This window comes from Amphiura filiformis, chromosome 1 (genome assembly GCF_039555335.1).
Source record: "Amphiura filiformis chromosome 1, Afil_fr2py, whole genome shotgun sequence".
Classification (NCBI taxonomy): domain Eukaryota; kingdom Metazoa; phylum Echinodermata; class Ophiuroidea; order Amphilepidida; family Amphiuridae; genus Amphiura; species Amphiura filiformis.
The window spans coordinates 75,849,388-75,862,381 of record NC_092628.1 but is presented as its reverse complement, the minus strand read 5'-3'; the positions used below and the strand labels follow the sequence as shown (position 1 = coordinate 75,862,381).

Here is a 12,994-nt window from a genome sequence, read left to right as displayed (position 1 = left end):
TGTGATTCTTTCGTTTCTCTGTCTTGGGGTAATAATGTAAGTGCACTCTTACAAGATTTGAAAATCCCAGCGGCATACAAACTGTAAGACAAAATCTATTGGTGGCTAAACAACTGTACAAACATGCAATGTTCACCCAATTTTTGGTATAAATGTAGATCACTCATCACATATATTTATTTTTACCCACTGCTGTGAGTACTAATAATATAAGAATAGCTTTAGGACACCCATAATATATATGTGCAACTATGATACTTGTTGGTTCATATGAAAATAAATCCCACAAAACTGGATTATGGTAAGTTTTGAAAACTCATGATAATGGATACTTTAAATGATAAAAATGTGTTGTTAAAATAATGTCTTATTCATATATAAATTGACACAGATTTATAGCAGTGAAAATGAATTGGGTGATCAATTGAAATACATATTTATCTTTGGTTGGGCCATTCACACTGCTTAAAACATTTAGTCATCCCAAGCACCTTATTGGGGAAAGCATATAAAATACTAAAGATTTAAGGATTAAACAAATGATTCTACTCTCTGCACTAGCAAAAGAGAGAGCACTTACCTCTTACATACAATATGCATTTAGAGAAGGAGAACCGGGACTCGACTGCCATCTTGATACAGGCATGGAGCAAAAATTGGGAGTAATTGGTTTCCCTCGGAATGCGAACGAGGCATTCATTGTTATGCAAGCACGACACCGCATGATTAGCATTTGAGCGACGCACTTGATGCAACCTGCATGCGATACCAAGACGCTAAAGATGAGATGCAGAATTGTTTTCCTTTGTCTCCGCGCACCGTCGGCAAGGACCCAAATACCCACAATTTCCCGGTTCTCCTTCTCTAATTCTGTGACGTGAACCAATCTGATCTAGCCTGTCCTTGGCTGGAAATAATAACATTTGAGTTAGGTTACAGCAAACATTCATTTTCAAAAATTGAAAGCCTCTTGTATTTCTCATTCAGGGCTTAAAGTTGCATACTTGAGCATGTTCAGAGAGCATTTTTCTGTGATTTAAACCAGCTTCTATTTGTCTGTTTTTCAATCTCAGACTGATTAAACAGATGAAGTTGCAAATTGTTGTTGGGCATGAAAAACCTCCTATGTGTTTGTGGCCCCTGAACATGTTTAAAACAAAACTGCCAACACATAAGGGTTTGGCTTTAAACATGTTCAGGGGCTAATGGCTTTTTAATGCCAAACGACAAAATACTGATCTAAGGAATTTACAACAACAAAGTAATCCATGAAAATAATCCCCTTATAATGCTGAACAGTATAGGTTGTCATACAATAAGTTGAATATGTATATCATATCGTATCTTACACAGTTCATGTGGCTTTCACCTTGCTTAAAATGTATGTCAGAAAGTGTTCTTTTAGTTTTACATGGATTGCCTAGTCAATTACCATGTGCTTGGAATGTACAAATATGACAAATAAAATAGCACAGACCATTGAACAGGTTGTAGTCTTATTGCAAAGGCAACTTATTGAATTTTCCGCAGAATTTAACTTGAGGTTTCCAGTGTTGATTTCTTCATGGTAAAATATACATAAAACAAAATACACAACAGAGGATTTTACCAAACAAAATGTTTGTAAAATCCTCAACATGGCAATTTATGAAACTGTGACCTTATGCAACGTAAAAGAACCCCCCAACTTACCGAAAGCTAAGTACTGTTTCAAAGAAAGAAATTTCCATTTCATTCAATGTTAATTCAATGTATTTTAATTTCAACCACTCCAATGCTTTGTTATATGCTATGTTCTCAGATCATAGTTCCTGTACACATAAACTGTCATCCCTCACATTGAGGGTTTCACAAATAATTTAGTTAACCAAGTTAAGTTAATTGTAAAAAAAACCCAGTAATTAATTTATAAATCCACAATAACATGATTAAAATAGTACAAACCAAAACGCCATCCATCTTAGGTCTTGAGCAGTAGATAGTCTTGAAGTGAAGGTGGTAATGGCAGTTCTCTCGTTCGATTTAGTTTCTGTGCTGTAAGGTGACTTCTGATGGTATACCGACAACAATGCTGAAGGCTTCGCGGTGATGTAAACAGCGCCCTCAGCCATGCAAGTTTCTGTAGCACCATTTCTGATTCAGCCTCATAGTTGGTTATACCTGCTGGCTTGCTTGGCACCTAGTAATCAGAAATTATCACAATGAGTGACATTTGTAAGGTTTTGTCTGTACAATTTGTAATAAATGATTGAGCAATTATTATCTATTCCAGCTCCAGTGACATATCATTAATTTCCCTGGGCATTTTGATGCATTGTAATAGGTATCAGCATTTTACTCAATATAACAGGGCTATAATACCAGTTGTCATGCCCCTGCAGTGAGCACAGGCCTAATCCTACCCAGGAAAAGATGCATGAGGTATCACTGGGTATGAAACAGAAAATAATATGACATCAGATTACAGTGGCTTTTCACAAGGCATCGATTTCATCTGTCAAGTTTGTTTAAATCATTTATTCATAATTCATAATTCAATGTGATAGCTAGCATTCAAGAGTAGAATTATACAGCAGTCTCAAGTCTAACACCTTACATACAGATGTGATTAGTCTTTGAATTAATTTTTTACCTTGGGTGCACTTTTGAACCCCATTTTGAAAGTTGTGGTGCAATTTCATCTGAAGCAGAGCAACTAAAAGTGCAGTCTCAATCACATGAAGTCAGTACAATGTGGTATCGCAATTTTGCATCACACTTTTAAAGTTGTATCCCAACAGGCTAATTTTGGGGTACAATTTGCACTGCAATAGGGCTTATTTTGAACGTTGGCTGTGATAACTTGCAGGGGCATGCTCAGAAACCTTCACCCAGAGGGACTAAATGGCTGAAATGTGTCAAAAATAGGCTGAAGCTCCCAACATCACCCTCATGCATGCTACTGGCTTGAGACTTGTATCCGCTACTTACCTGGTTTGAAAACCTTAGTATATTCCTTATATTTTTTTCTGTCACAAGACTTGCTGGAGTGAAGAAAAAGAGCAGCTTTCACAATGTAACCTTATCATAAAACATAATTAAATATCTCACCTGCAGTGTCATAGATGAACGGATAATAGCATTAAGTACTGACAGATCCTGCTGGGTATAAATTTCTTGCTGTAGCAAACTTTGTCCTTTGTAGCTGATATCAAAATCAGCTCCGTACTGTATCAATAGTACTGCACATTTTGCATGGCGGATGGGATTTCTTGGATCAGATGTGACAAAGTTACGAGCAAGACGGAATTCAGCGGTGTGGAATGTTTCTTGACCAAGTAGCTCTGGTGGGTTGAAGGCAACAAGATGTAATGGACGGAGACCTAAAACATATAACACAATGAAAACATCATGATGAATCTTATCCATTGCTCATTGCATTCTTTAACTTTCACCCTCCAAGAGTGCTAACGCCTCTTCTTCTAATAACTTTATTAGAGTCCTTATTATATATCTTTTTTCATTTACATTTTATTACTGTTCTTCACATAAGGGAAGTTCACATTTCTGCAAACTAATTTGAAATCTTGTTCCTCAAGTACAAATCAACCCCCACAGTTGCGCATTGATGCACTTTGAACATAATAAGAAAGCATGATGCAAACAAAAGTTCTAGTAATGATCATGCAGGAAAAAAACATGAAGTACCCATCTAACATTTTTGATTAGTCTCAATGTGGACATACATATTTTTTTAACTCACCAGTTCCACCTCTAGCATTCCATCCACTAGCCTCACACCCTCTGCCTCCAATCTGAGCATTGACATCAATGTTCCTACCCAACGTGACAAGAAGTTCCACCATATCGTATGAAAACTTGCTAGACTGGACTACGGCATAGTGAAGAGGTGTAAAGCCCGCTATGTTGGAGTAATTGACATTGATACCACGGAGAAGCAGTTCTTTTGTACACTCTAGCAAGCCATGTCTGACACTCTCATGTAGTACTGTATCACCTGGGGATAACAGCAAATGGGAATTGTGACTGAGATACAAGAGTGTCACTACATAAAATGATATGTTTCCATTCATTGGAATTGGTGAACTTTTTCTAAACTTTGGTTCACCTCAAGTTTGGCAGGGATATCAATTGATGTTTTTTTGCGGTTGTGTGCTGACAGACCGGCCTTGTATACAATTTTTTTATCTTTCCACCAAGTGATTTTTACTTTACGCCCGTGATTCGACACTCTGACCAGCACCTACGTGTATACTATACCTAACTTGATGGCAAACAGACTTGATTGGAGAGTCACATTTCCCCACTCTCCTAATTAATTCTCTTTGACCTGACCTTGTACATGTCCCTATGCATCCATAACCAGTTATTCTATGTTGAATTTTGAGCTCTTATGTTGATGTTGAGTTCTTTTGTTGAATTTTGAGTTCTAATGTTGAATTTTGAGTTCTTATGTTGAATTTTGAGTTCTTATGTTGAATTTTGAGTTCTTATCAATTCTTTAAAAAAAATAAATCCACTTTCTTCAGTGTATTTCACAATCCTGAAATACAAACTAGCAATTATTCTCTTGCTCCAGTATGTAACTTCTTTTGAATAACAAATGTGATTATGTACCTGAACCAATGGCTCCAATCCCAAACAGCTCTGTTCCTTTTGACAATTTGAGCAGCATGAGGGCGCTTTCTTCATGACCGCACAGACAAGCTGTGGCCATACATGTTGTACCCATTACATCTGGCTGGTTATAGTTAGCCTTCCCATTCACTATCAGCTCCTCTATACAGTCTGCATGGTTCTGTTTAGCTGCCATGTGTAATGGAGTGCTACCTCCTCGATGGGGCTCTAAAAATCAAATAAATAAATTGTCACATCAAATTCATCACAATTTAAAATGGAAATACATGAAATAGTCCTGATTTAGTTTTATCTTTCACAACTGTCATAATTTATCCATAATGGAGACACTTTCCTGTTCTTCATTTTTGTTGTTATTTTTCTGAAATTTCTACAAACAGCCTATTACAGGAAGTACACCATAGAATGCAAATTGTAACCCCAAAGTGTCAAGCAAAATTTCTTTTACACACTTGCCCATCACTGTTTACCAATGAGCAGGGCTTGATGCAGACTATCAACAGATCACATGAGCAGTCAGTCACTTTCATGCTGAATGCTTGAAGTATGCAAAACTTACACAAGGAATACTGCTTTTTTTATTTTCATGTTGTATTGTATGACTTGCCATTCTTGAGCAGAGATCATTTTACAAACATCACATGAAGATTTCAGAATCCGTAAATCAAGGGTTTAGGGCAAGAAGGCCTCACCTGCAATCGCTGCCCGATACATATTTTCACAATTTCTGCATTCAGTATTGCACACATCTACAAATATGACACATGGCAGCTATTGCAGATGGGACTTTCTGGCTCTAAACTCCTTAAATGTTAACTTACTTCTAAAGGCTCCTGGTCTATTGTAATCCAGCGTTCCTTCATCAACCTTAGCACCAGCATTTATCAATAGTCTCACACACTCTCTGTGGCCATTTAAAGCTGCACTGTGCAAAGGTGTCACATTGTAACGGTCCCCACCTTGGACATCAGCTGACACAGGAAAATAAAAAAACACTATGATTATCACGATGGAATTAGCTTACAAAATCACAGAAGTAATGTTTGTTTAGCTGCTTATATTTCAGCTTATACCCAATCTTTATATTATATGCCAACTTTGAAGTTGCATATATATACATGTAATATAAAAGTTAATCCCTATAATTAAATCAGGCAATCAAAATCAAGCAAATAATACACTTGATCTGGAACTACTAACTAATAAGAATGTGGCACGTAGGATTTTAAGAATCCATTGCGATGGAAACCAAACAACATGTAAAAACACCTCTTCAGAATTTGCTATGTCAGCAAATTAACAGGTAATTTGAAGATTGATCTAGGATTATTCAAAGACAGAAATAACAGCTAGTAACAGAAGTACTTACCGCCATTTTCTATGAGCATTTTTGTTATCTTGACATAGCCATGTTTGGCAGCAGCCTGTAGTGGAGTCTCATAGTTCTCTCCCGATGCTAGCTCTCTTTTCACATAGCTTTCAGCATTTACATCAGCTCCTTTCTGTAACAAGTCAATCACACTATCTATGTTGCCTTCAGTACTGTGCTTTTTATTTGGACTTCTAGAAAAGAATAATGCAAAACATAGAATTACAATGGAGCTGTTTCAAAAAATACCATCACATACATTCTTTAATCTATCAGCTATGATTCTGAACTACCGAATGCACAGCAGCATTTTCTCATTTCTTATTGATGTTAAAATGTCACCTAAGGGATGTAGGCCTACTGTACATGTTATGTACAATGAGGTCATATCCTAGATGCAACACAAAATTCCACAAAAAATCACTTAAGGCTAAAAATCAAAAACGTTTGTTTCCTGTACGCTGCAGCGGCTGCACACATATTACAAATTAAACATTACATTTAAAAAGCAAAAAATGATGGCATTTTTCAAAAGACATTTTTATCACATTAAGACATATTTATTTCCTTAATCGGCTATTCGATTTTTTACAGGGAAAACGGAAGAAGATAAGTTAAAATTTTCTTTCCTTTTCAAATTTAAAAGAAAATGTGACGCAAATAGAATTCAAACTAAAAGTGACAGTTATGCAGTTAATGACTTTGCTATAGTTATTTTTCGGGTATTGTGAAATATCTAAAGCACAATGTTAAGATATTTCACAAAACCCTGAAAACTTATTGCAAAGTCATTTTAGCATTATAATTGCAAATTTTTGCGTGCTTTGTGTACATTTGTCGCGGTAAAGTCATTCTGCGAGCCGGTCAGCACGACGACTTGAAAATTTTACCCGTTTGGAAATTTTGCATTGTAGGCCACTGATAAGTTTCGGTAAGTAACAATATTTTTAAACTGTGGGTCGTGCCATATTTTTCTTATGAAATTTGGGTCACCGGGAAAAAAAATGATCTATATTTCAGATTTGGAAATTGGCGACCCAAAAATTTGGCATACCGTATTGTTTGTTTAAACGCTCCCCCTCTAATAAACGCCCCCCTCCAATTTTTCTGTGAAAAATTTACAAAAATGCGAACATTTCCATGACATATCGTGTAGGTAAGCTTAAAACTTGCATCAGTCATGTCAGTCACGATCGCTAAATTGAATGGACAAAACCTATTGGGTCAGTCCATGTCAAAACAGACTGAGTGTACACCCACCCTCTTGGATTATGCTCTCCTTTGGCTCAGGGGTACCTTTCATGGACCCCTAGGTGAGGTCACAATAAAAAAATTCAAATTCAATTTCGTGTCCGAATGGCGGGCCATCAAAGTTTGGCGACCTTGACCAAAATTGGGAATTTAAGGTGTCCAAATGACAAAGCGCTCTCTTTGAGAGGCATTTTCTTCTTAATTAAATCAGTTGTGACCCTCTTTTTTAATGTGGTCACCCACTGGCTGTGTATGAAATGCCTAATGCCAAAAAAGATTGATTTCGGAATTTCGTTGGGATTTCAGAGGGGGTCAAAATCAGCACTTCATACTGTTCAATCAAATTATCTTTGATTTTGAAGGACCCATGATAATGCCACAGTGCACTTATAGGTCCTAATTATGTTCAGAATGGATTAACCATGTGCCAATGTCTATGAGCAATTCAAAAAAGAGAAATTTCTAGACCCCTACAGAATTTTAGGCCCCCCTAAAGTGGTTCAGCCACAAATGGCGCTTAAAATCGGCAAATTTTGACACCTAATAACTTTAGGTGTACACCAGATATGAATTTCTAGTCTTTTGCATCTGAAAGAATGTAGTCTTATGTTACTAGGAACATAAGATTTGTTTTGTATTTTTGTGTTTTGATACTTTCAAAAGGTCGTTGACCTATGAACATTTTTTTCGTCATAGCGCCTCCTGAAAGGTCTGACACATAACAAACTATACATTTTGGAATCCTCATGACCATACGAGTAATTTGATATATTACTTGACATAATTGGGAGCATTCTGAAAATTTGACCCCCATAACCTGTACTTTGCATGTGCATCGTTGCCAGGAAGTGCATTTTTGACCCCCTTAAAAATCCATGCAGAGGATTAGAAAGTAGTTTTTTCTTATTACTTGACTCAAGAGCAACTTGAAATATCAGGATAAATAATACAAATGGCTATAAAGTGATCAAAAATATAAAAAAATATCATACTAAAATTGGCATTTTGTACCGTATCCTGTATGCATGGTATGTTAGGCAAAAATGACTATTTTTGAAAGCGTCAACTTAATACTAAAACACAAAAATACAAAACAAATCTTATGTTCCTAGTAACATTAAACTACATTCTTTCAGATGCAAAAGACTAGAAATTCATATCTGGTGTACACCTAAAGTTATTAGGGGTCAAAATTTGCCGACTTTAAGTGCCATTTGTGGCTGAACCACTTTAGGGTGGCCTAAAATTCTGTAGGGGTCTAGAAATTTCTCTTTTTTTTAATTGCTCATAGACATTGGCATATGGTTAATCCATTCTGAACATAATTAGGACCTATAAGTGCACTGTGACATTATCATGGGTCCTTCAAAATCAAGATAATTTGATTGAACAGTACGAAGTGCTGATTTTGACCCCCTCTTAAATCCCAAATCGAAATTCAAAATCTATCTTTTTGGCATTAGGTATTTCAGACACAGCCAGTGAGTGACCACATTCAAAAAGAGGATCACAACTGATTAAATTAAGAAGAAAGTGCCCCTCAAAGAGAGCACTTTGTCATTTGGACCCTTAAATTCACAATTTTGGTCGAGGTCGCCAAACTTTGATTGCCCGCCATTCGCAAACTAAATGGAATTTGAATTTTTTCTTGTGACCTCACCTAGGGATCCATGAAAGGTACCCCTTAGCCAAAGGAGAGCAAAATCCAAGAGGGTGGGTGTACACTCAATCTGTTTCGACATGGACTGACCCTATTATGACTCAATTCCCATCCATTTCACTGCCTAATTATGGTAGAATTTCACTAATTCCATGCACTTACAGGTGTAATTTTGTTGTATTCCCCACGAAAATATCATTTTCCATGGGCGCCGCCATCATGTATAGTGTGAATCCCTCCTTTTAATAGGAGCATCATCGGGAAATTGAACATGATTTTTAAGCTTTTTTCACTGACAATTCACTTCCAATAAACGCCCCCCTTTTGAAAAAATGCAACGCCCCCGGGGCGTTTATTACAAACAATACGGTAATATGCAAGTGGAGGGGGGGGGGGCAAAGATTTTTTGGGCAGGCCATGAGGAAAGAGGGGAAAGCAATTTTGGCACACCTTTTTTAAATGTTCCCCCCCCCCCCCCCCCCCATTTTATTGTACAACCCTTAAACACAATTAAGTCTAGCATTGAATTTGCTAACCGAAAGCTTCCCATTCAATGCAAGATTCAGGCTGTCAAAATCTAGCAGAAATCGATGAAGCATGGCACCTGTGTAGAGCAAAGGAAGTTCTGAAGTAAAACACAGCCTATCACAACAGGTGGTTGAATTTTTCTCGAAAAAATAATTTTGAAATAATAGGAAAAGCAATCATCACTTCCATGAAAAGATCAGATGAGTGAAAAGTGGACAAGAATTTGAGAAAAAAAAGGGAATATTCTGAAAAAATTTCATTACGACACGTTTTTGAGAAATTTTGAAAATGCACGATATGCTTGCCTATTAAAATTACCATAAAAACGAGCATACATCATGTGCTTGTGCTACACAAAATCTTCAGAGCTGCCAGCTGGCATCAGCAGTTTAATTAATTTTGCATCCATCCAGTTTTTTATGTAACAAACATGTTGGCTTTCCTCAACACAAACTTTTAGACTAGGGTTTATTGATTTTATTTTCATATTGTGACTGCACACCCAACACTCATTGTGTACTCATCTCCTTCAATCCACTCATAAACTGTTGTTCAATGTCATCATCCACTTCAGATTAGTGTCTGACCGATCAGGTCCTTATCTGAATCGGCCGATTGACCGATCAATTCCCTCTTTGATCTGCCGATTCGATCACCGATCACCGATTACCAATTCCCCAATTGTAAACAATGGCTGCCATCGCCATGAGTAAATTTCACCCGTATGTTGAAAGGGTACTTGTACGCAAAGTATTACCATAATTATGTATGCTCTGAGCACAAAAATACACTCCCGTGCTCATTTACAATACTTAATTTGACCATGATTATTCTAAGTTCAATTTACCTTTTCCCCTGATATCTGAGTCCGTCGAATCATTCGACGCCCCATTTTAATATTGTGTTTACGCTCAAGTCAGTATTGAGTTTTGCACACGGCCCGTAGCTCTCTCCAATCTGACACGCACGTGTGTAACCCGGAACCGGAAGTAAGAACTACAGTTGTACATATTCATCTGTTGGCCGTACGGCGTACGTACATGTGCATGCGAGGAATTACCTGATTATCTCAGCTGCGTGCCTGAATCACGGTATGATTATAGGTTTATCGCCTACAAAGCTTGTTCTTTTGCTAAATTTCGCTTGATTTAACTAGGGCCAATTCCACCGTTACGGACGTTACAGATACATGCAACATGCAACTTGCAACTTTTAAGTGAATAGCACACATGTTTGCTGTTAGGATAACACTTTATTTCTTAGTATGCTACTGGTACACACTCTAATGTTCAATATAATGAAGCAATTTTGCTTTGGCTTTCTTAGTTAATTAGCTACAGAAATTAGAAACGAGCGCCACGGACGTTACGCTGAAAGTGCCTGCCTTTTTGACAGATGGTACATATCCTTTTATCTCCACTCAGTTCTGTGTTTTATTTTTTTCTGTTAACTATATTTCAAGAGTAAGCCCTGACTCCATTCTATGTAAACATGAAAAGCAAGTTTGAAATTAATACTCCTGTATCGTCCTACACTGTTGATTTAGTGTTACGGACGTTACATTTTATGTCAAATGTAACGTCCGTAACATTTTTCATAAGGAAAAAAAACTGTCAAGGTACTTTTTTTTTCTTTATTATCTTGCAGTAGGTCTGACATCAATCTATGGAGGGATGATTAGCTAGTTTGAAATAAATGCTCCTGTTTTGAGCAATAATGTTCCAAATATTTGTTTAAAATTTCCAAAAGGCACTTTTGGCAAGTCTAATTCAAAGAAATATACCAATAAATGAATACTTGTTAAGCTTCAACAATTACTTTCATGATATTGGGTGATCGGTGCATTACATCGGCGGATGAAGGAAAAATCGGCTGATGCAGATCACTACCGATAAGCTAATAATCGGTCCGATTCGGAAGCTACCGATCTGATCGGTCAGTCTCTACTTCAGATACTTGACTGAAGTACCAAGTATTGCACTTACTTGCGTTGGAATCACTCAACCGTGTCCCTCATTTGGTGACATTTGAGGGATTCTAGTCTAAAAGTTTGCGTTGAGGAAGGCCAACATGAATTAATTGCTATAACTCATGAAATGTAATGAATTTTGGAACAAAATAAAGATTGTTCGACGGAATAATTAAAGGTATGTTGAAAATGTAATTGAAAATATGTTTAATCCTGTTTGCAAAAGTTTAATTTGATAAATGAGCAATTTGTAGCTCTGGACGGTGGTCTAGAATTCAGGATCACAGCACAGAAACTTTAGAAAGTGACATACAGCATCATGACATCATCATCATGTCCGAATATTAATTTTAAAAACATCAACACAAGCTTGAAAAGAAATAGCTCACAGTTAGGGCCTATATCAATTATCAGGTAATGTATTAAGCTACTGGTTACTTATGTTATGGGGAAAGTATATAAAATATAATCATAGTAAGTATAACTTTATTGTAGTTGTTAATAACATTACCTGCATGTGCCTCTTGCATTTTTATCCTGTAAGCTTACTTGTTGCAGTACTGAACGAGAATTTACTGAACGTAGCGGGGACGAAGTTTGACCCGTTGCTTTACATGCTAGAACCAAGCTTTTGTCCAAATCATACTGAACATCTCTTTCTCTGTTTCCATAAGATTCTAACGGGTCACGGTTTTCTGAAAACATATTCTCACAGGTCTTTTACAAAGTTTTTTTCACTGACTCATTCCCAGGCACTCGTGCTGTCGTACTCGTGCATTGTGTAAATTTGTGTTTACGTTTTCACAAGGTTGACGAGGCATGCAAAGGTCAATGACCTGCATATTCTCCTCTTTCAGTCGTTTTGCAGTAGGCCTAATCATCCCTGTTCTTGGGGGGAAATTCAAAACTCGGAGCTACTCAGGCTGCCAGGCTGTCCAAAGTTGGCACATATACGGGATATTTAGTTGCTGTCATAAATCTGTGTTTGCTGTTGTGGCATTGCTGACATGTTGCTGAACAAGTTACTCAAAATTTTACTATAAAGTTAATTGGCCTAAATGCAATCAAGTTACAACAAAGCTTCTACTTGCACAACTTCTAAAATTAATAATAACCACAGAGCCTTAGAGCCTATATAAATCTGGCGCCTCTTTTTGGGGCAGGGGAAAGAATTTTTCATTGGTAAGCTGAAATGGGGGAGGGGGCAAGTAATTTTTGCAAGCCGAAAGAGGGGGGAGGAGTGCAAGTAATTTTTGGCAATTCGAAAGGGGGGGGGGCGAGGGAGCAGCTGAACAATATTTTGGCACACTGTTTATGGCGCTCTCCAAAAGGCAAACAGCCTACAGAATTGCTATATGCCCATTTTTTTTGTGCTCACTGCAGTGCTCGCATTTATGTCTAGACCTGAATTGGGATCCCAAAAATTTGACATTTGCGAGGGAGGTGGGTCTTTTGGCAAGCGACTAGAGGGGGCAAGCCATGGTATTCTCTCCATCCTTGAAGGTGACCATCATTTTTGTTGCTGCTGAATACAGGCTGTATCAAAATGATTGACACCCAACAGTTTCCACTGATTATC

At 37.3% G+C, this 12,994-nt stretch overlaps 1 protein-coding gene across 1 annotated transcript; it reads right to left on the bottom strand.

Annotated features, from left to right (window-relative positions):
- Positions 1–854: 854 nt before the first annotated feature.
- Positions 855–12,177, bottom strand: LOC140153371 (uncharacterized). The gene is made up of 7 exons (XM_072176108.1): positions 12,026–12,177; positions 6,008–6,177; positions 5,460–5,609; positions 4,618–4,845; positions 3,743–3,997; positions 3,091–3,362; positions 855–2,179 (listed from the first exon to the last, which is right to left on the bottom strand). Exons 1-7 carry the CDS (start codon positions 12,118–12,120, stop codon positions 1,961–1,963), a joined length of 1,389 nt encoding a protein of 462 aa, XP_072032209.1. The 5' UTR covers positions 12,121–12,177; the 3' UTR covers positions 855–1,960.
- Between the last annotated feature and the right edge of the window lie 817 nt (positions 12,178–12,994).